A 24,064-nucleotide genomic window follows, 5' to 3' on the forward strand; every position below is an offset into this window, starting at 1 on the left:
TTAGCGGTTCATTCTAAGCCATTGGACTTTGCATTGAAATAAGTCGAGTATGGGCTTGTGTTTTCTTCTCTCAGTTCCTCTGGGGAAGAATGAAGGTGAGTAGGCAGGAATTTTTGGTAGAAAAGTAACAAATAGGTGGTAGCACCTTAAATTGCTGTAGGTGTTTGCTAAGCAAGCTGACGTTGTTGCCTATTGTCAATTACAGCAAATCATGTATGTGAAGAGGGCACGTTATATGTTAGGATGTGGATATTTAGTCTTCAGCTTCTTTGCTGCCATAAAATGTAAGAACAGGTGTATTAAAGATAATTACTATTTTTAGAAAGTCTTACTTTATTAGTGATTTTGTTTGCCTTAAAGTGTCTGGCCTTTGTTTTATTCAGAAGCATTCCAGATAGCTCAGATAAATACTCTTTATTGAACATTGCTTCACATTGCTTCAGTGTAAATGACTTTCATGAGAACAAAATGTGGAACTTTAATGTTGCTACCAGTTACAAGGAGTTACGTTTGTAGAATATCCATTAGTTACCAACTAACGCTCGTAAACTCGGTGTTTAGAAACAACAGAAAGCTGCAGCTATTGCCATGAGTTGTTCACCCTCTCTTTATAGATCCCTCATTAATACATCAGTCCATGGGAAGCATTTTGTGAGGAGGTGAATACAATATTTATGGGTGTTTTTCAGTTACATGGATGTTTTAAAAAATATCTTCTAATGGTCAGAGTTTTAAGTGTGAGCTCTTCTGCCCCACTTGTCAGTGGCACGTTTATATTACCTTGAGTTATTTACAGCTTGGTTTTCTAAAACTGTCAAGTTTAGTTAATTTTCAAATGAAACTCTGTGCCTAAGAATATGATCAAATATGTTAAGTTAGCATTTTAGTGGGTTACTTATCCTTCTTTTCTCCTACCACAGTCTTGTCCATGTACTCTACCCTTTTTGTGGTGCAGTGAGTTAAAATGTGTGCGTGCTTGGTTTCTGCATTTCAGCTAAAAAGCAGCTGATTCTTAAAGCGTGCTAACTTAGTGGCCCGACTGATTTAGCATAAGGTCACGCAATTGCGAGCAGTTCTGAAAAAGCTGTGCTTAAAATGTGTGTACATCGGCTTCCTGATCTGGTTTGTGAATGAAGGTGCCTTCCAAAGAGTGCGGTGATACCGCTGGAAGAAAACCAGTGTTAGCCTTTCAAAAGCACCGCAAAATGCTCTAAATAGCTACCTTGTGAAGTAACATAAAAGTAATAGTGATTATGGTTATGCTAGTGGTACTAGAAATGGGAAATGTGAATACGGAGAGATAATCAAACCCTTGGTCCCAATGCAATCAGTATTGTGAGTCCTGTTGATTTCAGAGGAAGCAGAACAAATGCGGTTTGTCAGTTACAGACTCCCGGTGGAAAAGCTCCTCAGAAGGGCTAGGCCGTGCCGTGTCAGGATGACCCTCAGTTTTATTTCTTTCTGATAGGGTTAGGTTCTTAATTAAAGGAGCCTAGGACATAAGTCTGTTTTTATGTTGACATTGAATAGATGGGCTTCATTGAATGTTGCAGAGGTGGGAGGAAAAAAACCAACCTGTGTTTCTTTTGTCTTTATAAACCTGTGCACACTTCAGTTACTCTACGTTCCTGATCCTTTGTGTGCTTAGCTTTTTTCTTTTGTTGTTTGCAGAGTGCATGTGAATTTACATCAAATAAGTAGGATATTTTTTGATTTTGTTTTCCCCTCTTACCATCCCTATGCAGCTCAAGACAAAAGGAGAGAGGAACATACTAAAATGTCACCTGAAGTTGCCTTGAACAGAATTTCTCCAGCGCTTTCGCCCTTCATTTCCAGTGTGGTCAGAAATGGAAAAGTAGGACTGGATGCTACTAATTGCTTGCGGATTACAGACTTGAAATCTGGGTGAGTTCCTCATCCAAAAAGAATACCCAGCCCCTCACAGTTAAGATGTCTTTTCAGGGCTGAATTTTACTAGGTTCATGCGTATTTAAGCATTTCCAATATATTTGGAGCTGACATACTAGCTACGTTGGTTTTTTGTCTTACTACGATTTTGCAGTTCGGGAGACTTAATTTGTCATTTTATTGGCAATAATCTTGTTAAAACACTTTCGTTGCTCCTGCTTCTTAGTGCTGGTTTTCAGCAGTGAGATAGTTATCGACACTTTTTCCTGTTGTTTATCACTTGCTTACTCGATCTTTTCCGTAAATTAAAAACTTGAAGATAAATTTGTGTGACCCTACCTGTAGCCATGCATATACTAAATAAGAAAGAAACTTTTCCTTTGTCTGATCTCCTGCAGCATCAGTATATCAAGTGGCTGTAGGGCCAAGTGTTTGAAACAGGACACGCTACACCTTTTATTTTTAATTCCAGAAGCGTTCATGATGGTTTTCAAATACTAGTAAAGTTTGGGATCCGCATGTACAAAGTGACCTGGGTGTGTAGCCTCTGTGAATAATACATGGGGGAAGTGAAATGCTTGAAGTACAGTTTGCTTTAGGCATTGTGCGGGGAGGGGAGACTCCCAAGGTGGCTGATAAAAGAATACTTAAGATGAGACATGTCAGAAATTGCTTTATTCTTTTTTGGGCATCTAACGGCATGCCCAATTCAGGTTATTTATTTGATAGTGGAGTTCAAAGCCTGAATTTACTTTAGCTTAAGGTGTACAAATCATTGCTTTTGTACAAACTACTGCCTTGTCTCTCGCTTTGAGTGGTAGTATAACTCAAAAGATCGTGGGAACCACCACAAATCACCATTTTATTTAGTTCTGCTGAAAACTTTGTTTAATACCCTTCTGGAGGCTGCTTTATTATGGTTTCATGGGGAGTTTGGGAGGTGCTTTCCTGGTAGTGACAATGCCTTTTCAGGAAGGAGGTGTGAATTCTAGGGTTAGTTTGAAAGGAACCATTCCTTGTAAGGTGCTGTGGCAGAGTACAGATTTACTTGGAGGTTTAAGAAGTTACGACTTTGTTGTTAGTGTTGTCTGGCTGTGGCGTTTAGGCTTGCAAATTACGTGAGACAGGCTGAGCCGTTATGCATCTGCTGCCATCACTTCATGCTAGACCTTGCTTTCTCTTGAACTAGTCTTCTGGGAACCCTGAGGTGGGAGCTATCTTAGGTTTTTCTTATGGAATCTGAGAGAAAGGAATACAAAGAAAGGTAGAGAGAAGACACAGCTGTAGTCTGGTGGTGAAGTAGCAGCTTGTCGGGAGGTCGATAAGGGTTTTGCTCTCTGCCCGTTGAATGCTTATGCTGCTTGCCTTTAAATAATAGATTAAAATAATAAAAAGTGGTGTCTTGTAGCTGACTTTTCAGAGGTATTTTTAACAAGTGTCTGAAGTTTTCAGCCATTGATCTCACCGAGAAGATCTTGAATTTACTTTGATAAATCCTGAATGTTTTCCAAGAGTTTATTCTTTAAAAAAACCTAAAACCTGCTCCTAATTGTGCCTGTCATACAAACCCAGTGGTTCAAATTGTGTAGTTACTGTGTGGAACATGGAGTCTACAACACAAGTACAGCACCTGACAGAGGTTGTCCCATGTCTTATTTAAAGGTGTAGGCTCAGCTATATGCAAGTGCTAGCAGTATTTATGGGGTTTTTTCTTGTTCTGGAACATAGAAATGAACCTTACTCTTTATGTTGAGGCATTTTTATGGCTTGAGGTTATTAGGAGCTAGAGTTGGGATCATCAAGATTCTGCATTTAGTTGAGAATTATTTTTCAATGTAGGTTTTTTGTACAAATAAAAGCTTCTTGAAAGCATTGTTCTAAACAGGGTTTATTAGCAATTGCTTGAAATGTATTTGAAATGTAATTTCATGCATGTGGGTTTTTAGGAAAGTTTTTTGTTATTTGCTACAAACAAATCATGGTTAGTTTATTTATAATAGAAAAATTTGGAATTTATGCATCAGAGTGGAAATACGAAGTTCCTTGTCATTTAGTGCCTTATGATGTCACTGAACAGGTAAACGGTATAAAATTATTTACATAAAATGGATGCATCACAGAATTATAGGGAAATCCCTTCCATAACTTAAGGTCTAGTTCAGTGGTCTTTAATCTTTGATACATGAGCATTTGGGACTCCACAGACTGTTTTTGAGAGGTCCATGTCAGTTGATTAATAATAAAACCCCAACCCACTGTATTGTCAGTAGATCTAAATTTGTTGGTGGATGCTGCCTCTAGAAGAAAACTCTGTAGGACTCTGAGAGTCCAAAAATGGATTGAAAACCATTGGTCTACTCTCCTCCCCTATCCTCACATCACAAGGTTGTTCAAACCCCTGTATACTTTCACTTTTGTTAAGCTTTTTTAGAGAGAAATGGCAATGAAGAGGAAATAGCAGGCAGAGGCAAACGTAGGTGATAGCAGCATGAAGAAACAGAAGTATAAGGACATAGAGGGTGGTTGTAAGCAGGAGCAAAATGAGAACAGTTGAAAACAAGGAGAAATGGGATGATGTTCAGGACATTAATTGCAAAATTCACTTCAGTTTCAGTGGGGCTGAGTCGGGCTTTAAACTGTGGAACAGGAAGGTGAGGAAGAGGTACTAAATGAAATGTTTGAAGTTAAATAAAAAGCAATTCTTTATCTGAAAGGAATATGACCATTTATAAGTACTATCAGTTCAGAAACTTTGCTTTAGAATAGTGATTGTGCATTTATTGACACATGGAAGGGGCTACAAACACATCTCTTCCATAGCCTGGCTTGAGTTTATTACAGAATGTGTGACTATTTTATGCTTTAACTGGTGTGTTGTGTGGAAGATTTTTAAGAATAAAATAAATACAATTTTACTATAACCTTTAGGATGTTAGGATACTTAAGGCAGTTATGTCAATAGCTATTAACTTTGAAAACAGAAGCATCTAGAAGCTTCTGGGTCAAGGGGAGGAGCTGCATGGCTGCTCTACTGTCATGTACCACGCTGTTACTCTGATAGAAGATGAGGGGTTACTGTAGTTACTGTACTGCCCTGACGAACCAGTGCTTTACAATGTGTAACAAAACAAAGTGTACTAACTGAAGAGCCATCCATTCTCATTTCTTGGGTTTTAGAAACTGGAGCTGTGGTTAATGGGGAATAATGGTAACATACAGAATACAGTAATATCCTTGCCCATTCAGAGCCTTGGTTTTGATGTTCTCAACTCAGAAGTGGAAGGAATTTCCTTTTTATTTCACCAGTGCAGGATCAAGTTCCAGGTTTCTAGCCTATCATGTCAGTTTGGTTTGATTTGTAAATGCCAAACATATTAAGCCTTTGATTATTTGAAAAGTTAATTCATATGTCAAATAGTTTTAGTGTGGAACTCATTTTGCACTTATTCTAACTTATTGCTAAGATTGGCTACTTAGTTGTGTTGTGTTTATAAACTGTATTAAAGAGCTGATGTTAGATTAACAGTATGAAGTATGATGATATGTTAATTTGCTTTGCTTGCAAGTGTGGGAGGGAAATATGTCATAGTAAGGAAATCCTATTGTTTTGCAGTCTTTGAGTATGTAAATGTTTTATAATAATATGTTACAGCTCCATAATGTCTGCGTGTTTTACAAACTCATTAGACAGTACCAATCTCATCAGACACTTACATAGATTTACATCGATGAGCAGGACCTTCAGGATCAAGTCCTATTTATAGGAATTACATGGCCGCTGCTGATGCAGAGTGAGTAAAGAAATGTGAGTACCCCTGAACTGAGCTCGGCGATGTGGCGGGGCAGGGAAGAAGGAAACTCTTCAATAGACATAGTAATAAAAAGCTAGGTGTCCAAGTCTGCAGAGCTATTGCCTTCTTTCTTGTAAAAAGGGCTCCACAGCGAACAAAACTAGAACCTGAGTGTAAGGTCGCATCTGAAATACAGCACCTTCAGCATCATTGATTCTGGTGATAAGAAAACCCTGGGAGGCATCTCTGTTGCATTAAAAGACGTTCTTTGAGATGAGAGAGTGGATCAAAGCATTTTAACTCTTGAATAGGATATTAACTTGTTCTAGACGCAAAGAAAATACTGCTGCCGATTGAGTCAATGCCATATATTGTATCATTCAGTTAATCTCCAGTGGTGTCTCTTTGAAATAATCACCCGTCTTCATTAGATATTAAAATCTACTCATAAGCAACTGAATTGTGGCTAAGGCATTTTTCTTAGAATTTATACATATAATCATGGGAAAGGTGTTGAATAGGGAAAAGGGATTATTAGGTAGATTTAGAAATAGAGGACATTTTCCTGTGTGAAGGGTGTTTAATTATCGTATAATGTAGAATCCAATTATTTAAGAGGCCGCTGCTTTTCCTATGGTGTGTTGCAGTAGTGAAAAACATATTTGTGGTGGTCGTTGCCTTTGAGAACTTTTTTTTTTCCCTACAGCTGTTCATCAGGGCCTATACTTGAGCCTCAAATTATGCTGCAAGCCTATTCTTACTCAACAAACTTTATTTTGTTTTTTTAAATTACTTTGATGTGTTGCACCAGGCAGAATTTCAAAATGAATACAGCGATTTAAAGCTGCATATATTATAATTCTATTTTTTTAAAATATCCACTCACAACAAAATTTTAAATTTCATACTTGTTTGGTTGTACTTATTCCATATTTATGAGGAGATTAACTGTGGAATTTTTATGTAACTGGTTTGTAGTAAACCATGTTGGTATTTTGTTCTTTGCACCTGTCTGATTCGCTATTGATTGCTTGATACTGAACTGTGTTTATGGTTAGTTATGTTCCTGAAGGAAACCTGTATGAAGAGTGGTCAGCAGAATGTAGTACTGTCTGGCATAGATTTTAACGTACAAATCTACTATCAGGCTGTAATAAGTTATTTATAACTTTATTGCCCTGCTTCCTAGTGAGCAGTGATGATTTATTTTTTTGTGTTATCAAACAGACTGCAATATGCTTTGGTATTTCCCTTTCTTTTCGGCATTTCCCCTTTTAAAGTAAATATGCATTTTTATGTGAGTATTTAATGAAATAATGTTGGTTTTTAACTGTGAAATACTGTTACAATACTGTAGCGGTTATTTAAAGCTTTTGCTTGATCTTTTGATAAACTTAAATTGAAAGGTTCTACTTCAGTTACTCTAGGAAAGTTCACATTCCGTCATTCACGTTGATATCTCTAGATAGGTTTTTTAACGTTTTGCACTTTGTTTATGTATGAAATTTAATGAGTCTGACTCTTCTGAACACAATCACTATGAAAAACTGTTGTAAAAAATAACAGTGCTCTGAGTAAAATGTATACGTGAAAGGATGTGTCAGTTTCTAGGAGAGACACGGTCTCATGAGTCCTTTTCTGCTATATTGGATAAGTCATAAATTGTTATTTTTGTACAGAGTAGGTTGTTTCATTCCAGTTTCTGATAACAAATATATTTATTCACTACGAGGAATCATTACCAGTAGCTTGTTGTCACTCCAGCAAAATTTGACATGCTGAAGCTTTGATGGGGCGATGCAAGAGAGTTGTCGCTGTGGAGCAGCACTTGGAAGTTCAAGCAGCGATTTTTTTGTGCTACTCCAAAAAGTCTGACTGTCTCCAAGATTGCTCTCTCCTGCGTTTGTTTCTGAATGTTGAAAAAACAAAGGCAAAATGTCTGTGTGGTAAAGAGCTAAGTGTAGTGCATACACTTGATAATGGTTTTGTAAATATTGTCCACAAAGTTTGGCATTTTTTTGTACACCAGTTTTAAACAAGGTGCTTGAAGTTGTTCAGGAAAAAAGTGTGTGTTTGTCAGTTTCAAGCGCTGTGAGTAAAGAAAGGTTTTTAAGAAGTTAAGGGAGTATTAGGTAATTGCAGTAACTTGGGCTCTGGTTCTAAAGACTACATATGTTTTCCTAAGATTTGCTCAATTTAAATACTGCACAGTGTGTCTTTGCTGGTACTTTTAGACTGGGACGGTGAGTGACTTCCTCCTGTCTGATCTTGAAAAAATTGAATGTAATGTCTACTAGTTTTAAACTTTAATAAAAACGACAAGAAACTATTTGATACCCGTGCCAACTGTTTCTTCTGTAATTTCTTTAAAGAAGCTTTGTATGAGGTAGGACTAATATATGTGCCAAATGCAGCTGAAAAGATGTACCTTAGCAAGTTATTTGAATGTATGTTCTGCCTATTTGTACCTTGGTAACTCATTGAACACTTTGTGGAAGCCAGGACTTACGATAATACGCTACAGGTCTCTGTCCAGGACTTTCTGCTATTGTAACAGATGTCTGTCTGTCGTCTTTGCATTGTGCATCACTGCAGGAGAAAAAATTCCCAAGGCTTTATTTGTTGTTGTAAAGATAGCTAAAAATCTAATAATTTGGTACCTGGTCCAATTTCTTCCCCTTTTCCAAACCCTTGCATCACACAGATGCATCATTTGTTTGCTGTAAGAGGGACAGATCTCTAGCATACCATGGATCTTGGATGAATATTACATTTCAGCAGAAGCTGAGAACAACTGGCTTTTATTTTTTTATTGTTCTGCTGAGCAGAGAATATATTCCTGGATAGCTGGTCGGTGAATTCTTCCAGCCTTACGTGTGCAGTTGTGATTCCTGTATGCCTGTCCCTCTTGTACGTGTATACACGTACGTGGCATAACATTAAATGAAGCTGGAGCAAAAGATTAAGTTCTCTTTTGGTTTTGCCTCTTTGCTGCAGTCATTGCCCAATAAGTTTAGGGGCTTTAAAAGCATAGGAGATGATCAGAGGCTTGGTCTTGACAGGCTGGTATGCAACAGTGCTGAAGGTCTGATTCTGCATTGTATTAGGGCCAACAGAAATCAGTGGGAATACTTCTGTAAACTACTCCTGTGTGTCAGTGATAATAAAGGTAGCGAGCGACTAAGTTTTGAAAACAGAATCTGTACACTGTTTGCTAACTACATAGTCATTCTCTGAACAGTGTGGGGAATCAAAAACTGTACAGGCCTTTTCTTATAATGGATTGATCACTATGTAAGCCTGCATAAAAAATTTCAAAGGGAAGTTTCATTGTCCTAAGAATCTCTTTTGCTGGCACTTAGGCTGACATCTCTCTATTGCTGCCCTGCTAAATGCTCCCTTATAAACGCTTTGGGATCTCTTGAACCATCAGTCATGGTGCTCGTTCTTTTGACTGATGGAGAAATGAATTTTTCTGACCATTGGGGTAACTGTCCAGCACTGAATTTGCAGTGTAGGTTTAATATCTCAAATTCAACTGGAAACAGAATAACCACACCAATGCAATGCTATGCCTGAGCTATTTTAGTCTGTTTGTTGAGGTACCTAGCGTAGGCATTTACTTGGCACTGCGCTGCACAGCGTACACGTACCTTGAAGCAACTACTATCTAACTGGAAGTGAGCATCTGAAAAGAATACTTAAAGCTCTATGTAAAAGTGAACAGAGTTTCGATTGCTCTGGAAATTGATGGTTTTTGTTGAAGATACTGAATTCTGTCCGTGAGGTAAAGGTAAACCTCCTCAGTAATCCATAGAAAAGTAAAAGTTGATAAAAGGGAACGCACTTATTTTGTCTTTCCTGAGAGAAGGGAGTTGATATGTCTGAGGCAAACCACTCTGCAGTGTAGGCCACAGGTTCTTTTCTTTGTAATCTGTAGTATATGGGTGAAAGAACAAAATTAGATCACTCAGACTGAGTAGTATTGTAAGATGAAAGAATCCCGATGAAATTGAGTTAGTTAAAGGAAATTGCAGAATTCTGTTATGGAGAAGATGCACAAAAAGCCAAATATAAAAACCTATAAAGTAGTATTTTCCTAAAAAAACCCCAACAACCCAAAAAACCACCCAGATTCCTATGCATCACTGAAATAATGTTTTTAAACCAAAAATGTGACCAAGTACCTGTTGCTCTGTTTTGGATGGTCAGTTCTTTGTTCAATAAAAAAACTTGTTTTGGATTATTCTTGTTTATAGTTAGGGTTACCAGTGACCTTTCAAAATGTCTCCCAGTTATCATTCTTTCTTTCTCTCTTTTCTGCCTTTTCTTCCTCTAGGATGTTGGCTTCAATCTCTTGAGTAAAAGTTGGTTTACAATTTGTTGTGCACTTCAACCATGGATTATTTTTGTTGTTGTTGTTGGAGGGGAATAATGGCATGTTTCATGTTCTTTGTTAAGAATTCTTCTGTAATGAGATTTTTTTGAAGCAATAGATAGTCAACTATCTGTCCTGTTTTTCAGGCTGCCATAAACTTTAGTTATAAGCCTTAACTTAAACCCTATAAAAATTATATGGTTCAGGCCAACTACAAACCGTTCACAGGCAATGAGGACATTTAAAAGGAATAATTGCCTTAGAGATTTTGAATGGTATAATATCTTCCATGTCACTTTTGATGTTTTAATTTTACCCCGTTGCACGTAGGCAACATTCAATTGTATTAGATAGATGCAGGAGGGAGGAGAACTTGAGGGTGTAGGTGAGGTGTTGGAAGTGGCATAAGGACAGATCAAGTCATTTGCGGTGGGTTGGGGACTGAAAGTTATAGGAACTTTGGGTAGACTGGGATCAAAAGGTGACTCTGCTCATAAGTAGTCTTGTCCTTGCAGGAGGTCCTACTTGTTCTTGTGTGCCGGTGAGGCTGCTGAGGGATGAGCCAGATCTAGCTCCTACTGTGATGGTGGGAGAAAACAATCAACTGGATTGTGAGGGCAAGAACAAGTATTTGCAGAGTAGAAGAGGATGTATTTGACCCTGACCAAGAAGAATGTACATGGAAATGCTTTCCTTAGGTGTAGTTAGATATGACTATAGGGAGAGTGGTGACTAATTTTATGCTTTGTGGTGTAGCCTTGAAAATAGTATCAGCACAGCTGAGGTGGCTGTGAACTGTGGGAATGAATGTGAGAACGAGAAGTTAGAGAAAGACAGAGGAAGGTGAGAGGTTCTTGAGCCAGACTTGCTGGAGAAAATGTAATGTGCAGCTATGTGGGGCTTGCTTTCTGCAGGTGTGGTTCCACAGGGTGAGCTGTTGTAATTTTGTATATGATTAGGGTTTTCCTGTCTTTTTAGTCTATTGCTTATCTTTAGTATTGTAGTTAATCTAAAATAATGCTAGAAATAGGACAACTACTGATATTTATATTTGGCTGTCATCTTTGCATAGGCTTTCTGCTGTGTCTCAAGTTATGTAGTATTTTATATGAATATACACAATTTGAAGTTACCCTTTTGAATATATGTGCAACCAAAAGCTGTGGAGTTATGTTCAAAATATGGTGATACTTGCTTGGTCTAATTTTCATATCCAAAGAACCGAATTCGTGGTTGTTGTAGTAACATAAATTCCTTCTGAGAGTTTATAAGATTAGGAAATTAAATAATTAGAGATCCATGACCAGAAAGCTCTAAAAATCTGCAATTAGAAGAAAACTTCAAAAGAAATGTGGAAAGACATAGGATCACTGGACCCCTCCTAATATTATTTAGTTAGTGTGTTGAAGGAGGAAAATACATAAACATGGACTATGCTTTGAGTCCTTATGTTGTTTTCCTGATACCAGTTCATTGTATTTTCTAATAAACTAAACAGTTCTACGATATGAAATAAATTAGAAAATAAGTTGGCTACTACAGGTGGTATTGAGAGTAATGCTAAATGACTTGTTAAAATGTAAGTTTATAATAGCTTAGCTTTTGTGACTTTCTGTATGAATAAGCTCTTTCTGTGAAAACTGAAAGGATCTGGAACTCCAGGTGGTAGACTGTAATTTCATACTTGGTGAGGAATGGTTCTCTTTTAGAGTAATCTAAAAGCAAAAAATGTTCCTTGTCTGAATTCTTTTTCTTTCTTCAGAAAGTGAGTTCATGTTAGTGAACAGTAGAATTAGAGCATGAGAGATTGTTAGGTTCTGACTCATTAGAGAGTAATACATAACCAAACGGCAGTTGTGAAAACATGAAACAGGACTTTGAGTCTGACAGGAGGGAAAGGAAATGAAGTAAATCCAAAGGAGGCATCTGCCACTCCCTTATACTCTTCTCTAAAACTTTGCTTATGAGTTCCAAGGATTTGGGGCACAGCTGGTCTTACAGTACAATGAAGTGTAGTGCTTTTTCCATGCCTGAACATATGACAGAAAGGTAGTTTATGATGCTGTGAATTCACTGGTTTATTTACCAAAACATAGTCTACTAGAACGTGCATCACAAGTGTTATCCTATTGCAATTTTCTTGTTTCTGTTTGTTTTTCAATCACTCCTTCAGCAAAGTTTCCTTTTTCTGTTTTATTTTGGGGGGGAGTATGTGCACCATGTGTAGTTTTTAGAGGGAGTTACAGGCAATTATCAAAGTATAAAAGATCTTGCTTACAAAGGTAATCAGTTTGATTATAAAAGATATTTCTAAAGCATTTTTGTAAAGCATGTTACATTGAAAACTCTTTGTCAGTTGTTAATTATTTTTCTTAATGTGTATCATAATTAGCTCCTTGAGACACAATAATAACGAGCTCCCGTCCTAAATTGTAGGAAATGGAAACTTTTGAGATAGTCTGTTATTCAGAGCTTTTCTTTCAAGTACATTTGCAAGTATATTAGATGTGGTGCTGGTTAGCAACTCTGTCTTCATAGTCCTTTTTTGGTGGCCCTTTCCAACCTGTCCTGCTATGGTGACTGGAAAGAGATGTTCTAAAACCAGCCTTTCTGGGCTAAATGAACAGGGAGTTTGTGATGCTAAAAAAAATCGCAATCATGGGGGGTTTGTATGGGCTTTCATTTAATGTAGAAGTTTTCTGAGATGTTTTCAAAGTGTATATATTTGTTTCTGCCATAGAGGCTGGGCTGAATGTCTGTCTCCAGCAGAGGCAGCCGTACTTTGGGAGGTTGCAGGAGACCTGCCACAAGGTTGGGGCGTATGTGAGGGAGATTTGCAGTTCTAGAAGCAAGCCCAGAGCTCTCCCCACCTGCAACATCTGCTTTGGCAAACTCTCACTCATGTTAAGGAAATCTGCATTTTCTGTTAACATACAGCTGCTGTATTTGTTTTACTAACGACAGTAGTCATTAGCTGCTTTTGTATAGTCTTTCTAGTGAAATTGGAAACTATACTATGCTATGCCAGGTTGCTGGCAGCTGAATTAATTTTAGTTATTTGAACTTTACTTTTTAAAACATGCAGATCTGCCTATGGGTGCAGAAGGGAAGTGAGGGGGTTTTTCCCCCTAGGGTATGTGTTCTGCCTAGCGTCCTGCTCCTTTCTAAAAGTGCCAATTAGTACAATGAACTTCATACAAGATGACATGAATACGTACGTGAAGGAAAATCAACACTTACTGTAGGGGAAAGGTTTTGTTTGGAATATAGTTGATGTATCTGGAGATGCCTTGGAATTTCCCAATTGATAACTATGGATCAAAATGCTATTGCAATTGTGGAATATCATCCATAGTAACAGGATTCAAAACGTCATCATCTGTATTACCATACCAAAAGTAGTCTTTGTGTATAGTTTGAAGAAACCAGCTAAGGTACAAATAAGTTTTCTGGAAACAGTGGGTTTATCTGTTGGAAGGTTCTTTGGAATAATTATGAATTGGCTTTCAGATTTTAATATTTTAATTAAAACATGTATGTAAGTAGCGATCACTCTAAATGTGACTGCATTTTTACTTCTCAAAAGCAGCGGTGTGTATCTGTATCTATTAAGTGCAAGTCCCTCTCTCTCATATGTGTGATACATATATCTGTATAAAGAAGGGGAACTGAAGATGAGAATTCATTGACTAGACTGTATCTCCCATTTCAGATTTTGCCTTGGACAGAATTTTGATTGGATCGGTTGGTTTTCAGCAGCAGCTGCTCTGTACTCTTGTGTATTTGCAGGCCCCTGGGAGCCTGTAAAGCTTTATGCACTGTTGCAAGGAGCTGCAGTATGATACGGGTTTTCACCATCAGTATCACTTCTCTAAAATTTTTCTGTTTCCTGATCCTTGGGAAGAACCTGTTACCTGCTGGCCTGCCTTGCACTCTCCTCCCGCCTCCATAGACTTTAATTATTCTTAATGCCTCTGTAGATGACTTACCCATCTGGTTGAATTCTGCAATTATTTCTTAATTAAATGGGATGAAATAACGTGTCTTCAAGGAACACTGGAGCAAATTTCCATCTACAAAAATGGGAGGAAAGAAGAATCGAAAGGCGTTGACAAAGGCTGTTCTACGGGAGTTTAACATTAAGGTGTTTTTCGTAGCAAATGCCACAATAAGAGTTTTGGATGGAGTTTTGAGTTTCCTGCCTTTTATTAGTAACAGGGGATTTACCTGTCTTTGTGTCTGAACTATATTTGACTCTTGCTGACAAAACCTTCAGCCTCTAAACCCCTGACTGAATTGTCTCATCGTTTTTCTTTATCCTTATGTATTATGGAATGACCTCCTTTTTCTCTAACAATATCTTTGTGACATACACAGGAGCGATTAGAAATGTGTAGTAGGTATATTAGAGTTGAGAAGGGCTGGGAATACAGCCAGCGATCAGAACCTCTTTTGTGTTGTTGCTCTCTTTATGTGTGTGTGTGTGGTGTTTTTAGCAGTGTTCTCCATCAGGGTATCTCTAATTCTGTGTGAAGCTTTCTTGGCTTTTACATCAACAGCCTGGTGAACAAGAAAACTTGTCTGTTATCCAAAAAGTACTGATCCTTAAGAACAGCAAGTGTAGCATCCTAAGCATCAGGAGATTAAAGAAGCTTTTGCATCTCTGGCTATTCAGGGTAGGCAGTCTCAATATTAAGTTCCTGAAATTATAGAGGCTAAGATTCTTAGTCTAATTTTTCTTTGCTGTTATATAGTAAAGTGCACTGATGATTTGTTTTAAGATAGTAAAGATGGTAAATCTTCTGTATGATCTAGAAAGGAAGAATGACTAAACACATTGCATACTTTTTCAGTCAAAAATTTTGGTAGTCATGAAATAAATCTGACATGAATATTAGGGCATATGCCTTTACCACAAATTAGAAAAGTAGAAATAAAAAGGAGATTGTATGTTTTTCAGTAGAGCTATTGTACTTCTGTTGGATTTCTGGATGTTTGCTATGGATTTATATGGTTCTAAGCATTAGATATTTAGAAGTGGTATAAAAAAAAGAGCCTTAGACTGAAATTTTGGGATATAAAGAGGTGGGTTTGGGGGTAGTGGTGGTGGGTTTGGGTTTTTATTTTTAAATTCTTTGGATAGAATAACCACTAATCGCTAGACTTCAAGGATTAAGGTGGTAAACATTTGGGCTCTTGTTTCATTGTGACCCTTTCAGCTGGCACAGGACTTGTTTTTGAGCCCGAATAATTTAAAACTGCTTGTCTTGGGAATACTTGCAAGTGATGGTTGTAGAAGTCTAGTTGATAGGAAGACCGTGGTGAAATCTAGGACTATCACAGTCCTCCTTATCATCATGGCTTCAATCCTGTAAAAATATCAATTTTCCCCAGAAGGAAAGGGAATTTTATTTTTTGTTTAGCTTTAACAAAACAGAAGAAGAGTCAATTCAACAGAATAGTCAATTACAAATACATTGGTATAGGAGAAAACCTTGATGTTAAGCTCAAGTAGAACTGCCTTTCTAGAGGCTTTTAGAGTACTCTGGGAAGAACGATTGATTTTGCAGAAAAACATCATCTACTATACCTATCGTTATAGGCTGATGCCTTATTCCAAGCAGCAAAACTGAGTGACTTCCTTGTTTTGGTTTGGTTTTTCTCTTTGCTCTTTTTTTTTTTTTTTTCTCTTGGATATTCCTTCCTGTTTTCTTTTGTGGCTGGTAAAGAATTCTGAACACTTCTAACTAAGCATCTGGTGCTGACAGTGACTTTTTTTTTTTTTTTTTAAGAAGAACTGGTTTAGTTTATGTGTATTTTATTTACTGTGAAAGAAACCTTTTCCCAACAGGTCACAGATGATCTCAACTGTAAGATGCATCAAACACTCAACAAAGGAATGTTCTAGTTGTCTCCTACTTGGAATACCTATCTCATAAGGATGTGCTGTATCTCAACTCAAGTTTAATCTGCTGCATTTGCTCAAGGAACTTAGCTAAAATCTGCTGAGAAAGAGAAGAGTTTGCATTCAGCTGTGCTTTCTTGCATACTCCATTCCATCTCCATCTATCTGATTCCAGCTGTAGGCCTCAGCACAGCTACTTAGAATAGGGCAGCATGATTTTAAGTGATACATTAAAGGATATTCTTTTGTCCTGGACACTTGTCAAGTTGATGATTCTTTGATATTTTAGTAGGGAAACCATTGTGGGAGATCTTGTGGTGTAGCATTAATCACCTTATGAAGACTAATTCATATCACTGCTCTGAGCATCAGAGCATTAATTCTTGCTTCCATGGCTTTCTGGTGTAAAATATTGGCTATTCAGATGAAGATATGCAAACCAGTGTAATATTTTTCCATGAATAAAGAGGGAGATAGCACATCCATTCATCATGAGACGGAGTCAGCTTCTGAAATTAATTTTTAACACCAAGTATTACTGTTTTATCTGTCAATTCCCTGTGAAGATAGGGCAACAAATAATGTTTAAAAGACCTCGTTAGAAGTCATTCCTTTCCAGTGCGACCTTTTTTTGTGGACCAGGTCAAGTGAAAGGATCAGCAAATGTAAAATCTTACATTTTGGAGAAGACAGAGGCCAAGCTTCTGGGTCAGGCGTGTTTGTAATTGAGAGGTTCTGTGTGTTGAGGAAATTCAAGCAGGAGATGACGTCCATTGACAGGCCCTTATCTGTGGCTTTCTGTTGAAATAAGGTCACACGTAGACTCCTAGGTGTACTGAAGTTTTGGGTTGCTTTTGGAGTTTTGTTCTTTTACTGTTTATACTAAAAAGTAGCTGTCTTTTCAGATGGACGTACGTAAGATTTTTTGCTTGGTTGCTGAGCCTGTTGCAGTTATTGAGGTCTCTTGAGCAGCCTGGCCAGAGTAATTTGGAAAAAAAACAAAACGAAACAAAACACCAGCTCTGAATAGTGTCACTTTCTGTTGCTTCTAGAGCAGTAAAATTAAAAACATCTCTAGTGGAGTATAATAATCTAGGAAAGATGTGTAGTATTGCTTTTAGGGACATTTACCGTTAAATCAGGCTTTTATTTTAATATTAAACAATATTACACTTTCCATAAGTATTTCCAAATGGCCAATTGTGCTAAAAGGAAAGATAATAGGGTGTTTGCAGGATCAGAAATGTTTGGGTCTGTTGAAAAGCTAACAACATTATTTTAATGGCATTTGAGAAATGTGCTTCAGTCTGTGACCTGTGATACTTTGAAAGAAACTTCCATTAAATATTAACTGATTTTGCAGAGATATTTTGGAACTTGCAAAGGATTTTATTTTGTGTATTGCCTTTTTTTTATGCTTCCTCAAACTGGCCTTGTATGTGATGTAAGCTTTAGAAATGACTTGAAAGTAGATAATAATACTCTCATACCTATAGCTGTTTAATTAATCCCCAGCCATTGAAACTATAACTATAGGCACTCCTGTTTTGCTGTTGTCACCTACTAAAAAACCCCAGCGTCTTTGAAAACAATTATATTCTTGTTTCAGATGCACTGGAGCTCCAATCTTTTGTATTCTCAAACAGAACAGGATTTTTCTGCCAGTGAGGGTGGTGATACTGTTCTTGCTAAGCCCTACCTAGATGTAATTAAAAAAAAAAGTAATATAGACCATTAAATCAAAACACTTTTCAGCTCTGGTCCTGTCATCTAGCATGCTGTATTCCCTTTCCTTTTGGCTTTGTAGGCGGGTTTAGTAAACATCATCTCTTTTCCATCATCAGTCTTTCAATTAAATGCAAAGTGGTCTTCTGCTAGAAGAAAACCCAACCAGTGTGTTCTTCCTGGATGAAGCAAGATGTGAAATAATCTTTTCTGCAACTGGCTTTCCAGTCAGCTCTGCACACATCTGATAGTAGTTGTATCTAAATTACGTTTCTGTAGATTGGTTTGCATGATGCTCTCTCAAGACGTTGCAGAAGCCTTTCTAAAGTGACGGTAGTGACATGTGTTGCTTCCCTTTTATTTGCAAGAACAGTTTTCTAATTTCTGTAATGTTACTAAAAAATGCAGTGCATTCTTGTTGAATCAATGTAGGCCGTTAATTGTATCTGTGTTAGATTCTACGAGCACGCAAGGGGTTTGCTTATGTTTTCTGGTATTTTTGTGGAGATTTCATTTAAGTTAATTGATCTGTAGTTCTGTGGCTGGTGCTTTTTGATGAAGCTACATGTGGGCACAAATTTGATTAAATAGTAAATGTAGCTCACTGAATAAAAACAATCTGAAGCTAGCACACGTGGTGTCCTTAACTTTAGAGTGTAAAGAGAAAAGAGATAGAGCCAGCAACTGAGAGTAATGGCGCTCTGAAGCATTTTGTGTGTGTTAGTGAGAATTAACATTTCCAGGTTTGCCCTGATGCCTTTTTTGCGGTAAGACAGGTAGAGCTGCAGGAGTTACTGTGTCATATAGTTGTATTAAGGTAGGAGCAGAATTTTTGTGCTTTCTGGCCTACCCATACCCATCTTTTTGCCTTTGGTTGTCTGTATGGCCCAGTAAACTTGGCTTTTGTTTCATTATTTTGTCGGTGGTTTGTGTTACAGCTCTACCAGTGATCTGATACCTGAGCTTAGGCGACTTTTACCTTTGTCTACCTTCTTTTCACTATTTTATTTGCCTGGAGTTGGCTAGTCTTTAGCTTTGAGCTTGAAGTGGCTTGCAAGAAGTGTAACTTTTGTGCTGGGGCTATAAGCAATTCTCAATGATACTGGACTTCTGGGTTATCAGGATCCATACATACAGAAAGCAATGAACCGCTAAGGGTGTCTGGTATTTTTTGCTACTGGGACCTGTCATATGCCCACCAGCCCACAGTGGTGAGAACTCCAGGACCCGTTCCTGCCAGTGAAACAACTTGTGTTGCTGTTTCTCATTTTCCAGCTGAAGTTTTTGTGTCTTTGTTATGCAAAGATTTTGGTACATGACTTAAAAAGGTGTGAAAAGGTTGGTCATCGCTAGCCTAGACACTAAACAGTTTTTCAGTGACTTTTATGTTCATAAGATGCTCACTCATGAGTGGGACCCAACTGCTGTTGTGGTGTTCCAGATAAATAGGAGATGTGAAATAGTCACAGATCACAAATATACGTGCTCAGTTGTCAATACCCGATTCTGAAACTTGCTCACCTGGAGGCTTACTGACAGACTTTTCCATGAGGAAAAATTAAAGGCTAAAATAGGTAAAAATTACTGAAAGTTGGTGTGTTAAAATCAAGATTCTTCCAAGGTATCTGGATGCAGGGATAGGGAGCATGTAACCATGTTACTGTGGTGTAGACAAGAGAGTTGTGACCTGCAAAGTTGTATACAAAGTAGAGAATTTGATAGCTTTGAGCAATTGATTATTATTGCAATAACACTCTCAAACTAGGGCATTTTATGTATCTATTTTCCATGTTAGAATGGGAAAGAAGATAGTGGGCACAGATTATAAAGTTTCTTATGTTGTGAGAACTGCTGATCAAAAGAGAATGGGCCTCCTGCGTCATTCCCACCTTTTCTTCTTTCCCAGAATCGTAAGGATGAGTATTTCTAGTATTCACAACATCTTTACTATGTCAGTCATTTGTACCCTGTAGAATAATGTTAGTGACTGCTACCATCTGTAACTGCTTAGCACATTCTTCTCTTATCTTCATTTTTAGCTGTACATCCTTGACCCCTGGACCTAGCTGTGATCGGTTTAAGCTACATATCCCTTATGCTGGAGAAACACTCAAATGTAAGTTAAAAGCTATTGTTATTGCATCTTGGTCTTTCTTTCAGTGTTCTGTATCACATTAAGTTTTCCAGTGTGTCTAACTAATTGTATGACTTTTGAAGTACCTGTGTTTGTTGGTTTTTTCCTTAAATCTTCAGCTCTAAGAACACACAACTGTAAGATACCTAATTTTTAGATAAGTTTACAGCCTTCTCTGATGTTACAAATTTGAGAACATGAGTCCTAAAAGCAAAAAGTCACCCCCCCACCCCCCAGTATTTCTAATAAAATGTTATGACTAAGACAATCTCATGACCATTTATTTTTAGACTCACTTGTGATTCGTATGTGCTTTATGGTGTTTCTTTCTTTCTCTTTTAGGGGGAACTCTTAATCAAGCTCCAGTAAAAGTAGTCTGTTATTTTATTAGGTGTCTCTAAACAATAACTGGTATAATTTGAGGATATTAGGGAAATGTGACTTTGGTTTTCCTGATTTAGTGGTGTGGTAAAATCCTCCTTACCCTTGGAGGATCTGTAGATAGCTGTCTCATTTGCCCACTCTTCAATTAGTCTGTGTTTTGTTTCAAAGGATTAGAATAAATTTTGCTTTTGTATATTTTTAGAAGGTAAAAACCAGTTTTCTAAACAATTGAGTTACTGAGAAATGGTAACCTGTTGGTTTTCATCTCTATCAACTGAAATGCGACAGAGGATGAAGAATTTTGGATAAAGTTAAGTGTAAAGCTCAGCAGTTTTAGATTTAGGGCAGCACTGGTGAAACCACATCTGGAGCACTGTCTCCAGTTCTGGTCTACCTAACACCAGAAAGGCATGGGCATACTGGAATGAGTCCAGCAAAAGACCACGAAGATGACTGAGGGACGGGAGCATATGTTGTACAGAAAGAGGCCAAGAGAGCTGGGGCTCCTCAAGAAGAGAAGGCTCAGGGCAAATCTTATCAATGTGTATAAATACCTGATGGGGAGGGGACTGAAGACGACGGAGCCAGGCTTTTCTCAGTGATGGTCACTGAAGGGAAGTGGTCACAAATTGAAATACAGAAAGTTGCATTTAAATGTAATACACTTTTTTGCAAGGATGGTCCAACAGTGGAACAGGTTGTGCCCAGAGCTTGTGTAGCTTGTGTATTTCTGTCCTTGGAGAGGCTCGAAACCCAACTGGACACGACCCTTAGCAATCTGCTCTTGTTGACCTTGCTTGGAGCTGAGGGATTAGACTAGGCAATCTCCAGAGGTGCTGTACAACCTCAGCTATCCTGTGAGCCTGTGAACATAGGCTGTCTGGAGGAGCAGGTGCTTAGTGTGAACAGGAACGTTAGACGTTTAAAACACGTACTGCTCTGATAGTGTCCATTTAGGCTGCATCATACAGGTGTTATAGCTCTTCAAGACATTTTAAATATTAAGAATGTTGTTGTATTCCTTCTGTAGTAGTTTTTCTTGTGATTATGTAGTGCACTGGAAGCCATTCTCCCTTATGAACAGAAATCAACACAATTAAACTTATCATTACAAGTACTTTAAAGCTTCCGTTTGGCACCTGTAAGGAAACTTGTCGTTCCCAGAAGTTGGTCTGAACGTTTGCTCCTGTATTTGAGCGAGGAGTTAGGCTTATGTATCAGTCTACTATGACTATTTTATCTGTTCTAAAAGTAAGAAATTATGGCTCAAGAGCCTTACTAATCATTCTTTTCTAAAAGATAAAAACAGAATATAAAGTCCTAGCTAGCAATTATTTTAAGAAAAAAAAGTGGCTATGCATTTATTAACATTTTTCAGTAAGTAATGGCTGTATTGTATGAAGCCATCTACCCTACCAGGTAGATTATTTTTTTTCTGGCCTTATTTAAACATTGTTAGGTTTGTTTTTTTTTAAATGTGATACTGCATAGCAGACTTAACCTGTTGAGTCTTGGTGTGTCCTGCAATGTGTAGAAGATTCTACTTGAAACTTGTTTGATGACTACACTCCAGATGCAGTGAAAAGAAGCTTCACTGGATGTCACTGCTCTAGAGAATAGTACCGAATTTTCTATAGGACGGTACTAACTCTCTCATTTATCACCATACAGAGCCCTATTATTGCATTCTGAGAGCTTTAAGTCTTTGCTTGTTTTGAAGTAGAGGCTAGAATTGTTCCTGATTTGTAAAGGAAAATGAGTAGATTGAAATGCCCATGTGCAAGGACATAGGCATACAGACTGCACTAGTGTACTACATGACTAAAGTACCTAGAAATACGTTTATGGACTATGCATTAAATGTCAGTGTTGAGAAATCAGCTTTTTCTTTCCAACCTCTCAACTTCTTGTATTTTGAATATCACATAAGCAATTAAACAAAACTAGCTATAAAGCTAGTGCTTTTCTCCACTTTCACAAAACCCAAACCGCACAATTTAACCATTCTATATATTTTAACCTGCCCAACTGAAAGTGGTGTAAACAAGTGTTATCTTTTCACGAGGTACATAATAGCACCAGTGAATTCAAGTAATAATCATCCTCCGCATTTCAGCCTTACATGTTTGAAAATGCTGTGCGTCATTCAGTCTCACAGCATGTGGAGTAGTGAAGTGAGCAGTTTCAAGAAAGCTTTAATAATTTTGTGTTTAGATCTATGATGGTGGCAGGGGAAGACAGCCACGGTGTGCAACCAGAGATTTGTAGCTACTTTGTTGTAGGCTGTTGCTGGGTATGTTATCTCTCAAGGGCAGAATATTTCTGCAAAGGAAAGTTGCGAAATCTGCCAGAATCAAAAGATTGGCTGAAAATGTTCAGGATCTCCAGCGTATGGTCTTCATTATGTGGTGCCCACCAATACAGGCTGAAGTGTGTAGTTCCTTTGTGGTTTGTGTTACATCCTCTTTGCAACAGATCAGATCTTTGCATATCATCAATCATAACCGCTGCCGCTGCACAAATACCCTAGTATGAATCCTAGCGTGCTGAAAACTGTTGGTATGCTGCTTTAGAGAAGTGTAACTGCATAGTCACAGTCCTGTTTTCCAAAAGGCCAGGAAGTTCACTGTTTTTTTTGAAAAAGGGGAAAGTGCACTTGCAGGCAATGCAGTGGCTGACTACCTGTAGTGTAAAGTAATTGTTTTGTGAACTTCAGTAAGATCAAACGTCCTGTGAGCTAGGAATGGCTTGATGGTAATTTTGATATATTTTGTTGAGATCTAGTTAGCTATTTAGTAGTTTTTTTCAGATGTCATATTCAACTTACTCTTGCATGTATTCTGACCTGCTGGAATGTTATACTGAACAGTTACTCAGCTGCAGCCAGGAACCTTGGAGATATCCACAATTTTCTACTGGAGAAAATATTATGTTAGTGTTGGAGATAAATTAGTTTGTTACACTGTTTGTCTTCCATCACACTTCAGAAATTTTTAAATGGTGCTTTCAGAGGGAGACTTTTTTTTTTTTTTGTCTTCTGTAAGGGAAACCATAAATTTTGTGTTTTCATGGCCAGAATGGTTGGAAAACTTGAGCCTACTTTTGCCAGACTGTTGATTAAAATCTGAGGCAGCTTTATTGTTTTTATTAGTTCATCCAGCACTCAATACTGCTACATTGAACTGAGTGCTTTTCTTTATACTTGAATTTTTCAAAGCTCCTAGTAGGACCTTTAACTCCAAGAAGACTGTAATATCCTGCAAGGGGTTGAATCTGTGTTCCAAGCACAAAACTTATTCTAAGTGGTATGCAGGGCTGTCCATTATTGCTAACTGGACAGTTATATCTGCTGAGTGAAGTTTGTTATCCTTTGTGGGAGAAGTATTTGTGTATTTTGAGGTGAAGTGTTTTGTAACTCTTGCAGACGCATTGGTCTTCCTTGCTAAAACATCAAGGCAGATGTCACAGAAATTGTCAGGATAAGCAGAGCCGTAAGCTGTAATAGTCATTATTGAATAATATTAATAATTGAAATACACCATTAAGAATCGGTTCCTTAGTCATTGCTATTTTGTTTCAGCAAACCCCAGAATCTCTTGGTTTTGGTTTTCCATTTTCACTGAAGCTTTCACTGCTTCATGCTACTAAGAGAGGCTCACTTTTTTTTTTTTTTTTTTTTCCTCTGCCCGTGCTCTTCATGTTTTCTTTTTCAGGCACTGATGCCTTCCTCCCTCTCTGTCCTTGAGTGCTGTCATCTGGAATTTCACGGTGATTAAACAATGTGTTGCCCTTGTGATGCTACTGTTCTCTGTGGCCTCTTGAACTCTAGTATTTTCATC

At 37.8% G+C, this 24,064-nt stretch overlaps 1 protein-coding gene across 1 annotated transcript in view; it reads left to right on the forward strand.

The window, feature by feature from the left end:
- Positions 1 to 1,777: 1,777 nt before the first annotated feature.
- The window catches only part of BABAM2 (BRISC and BRCA1 A complex member 2), a 170,778-nt gene continuing 148,491 nt past the window's right edge, over positions 1,778 to 24,064 (forward strand). The window contains exons 1-2 of the mRNA XM_086460560.1: positions 1,778 to 1,905; positions 19,747 to 19,823. Of these exons, the coding sequence (XP_086316686.1) occupies positions 1,778 to 1,905; positions 19,747 to 19,823 (205 nt within the window). The remainder of the gene's footprint in view (positions 1,906 to 19,746; positions 19,824 to 24,064) is intronic.

Source organism: Leptosomus discolor, chromosome 2, assembly GCF_034619465.1.
Source record: "Leptosomus discolor isolate bLepDis1 chromosome 2, bLepDis1.hap2, whole genome shotgun sequence".
In the NCBI taxonomy this organism is placed as follows: Eukaryota; Metazoa; Chordata; class Aves; order Leptosomiformes; family Leptosomidae; genus Leptosomus; species Leptosomus discolor.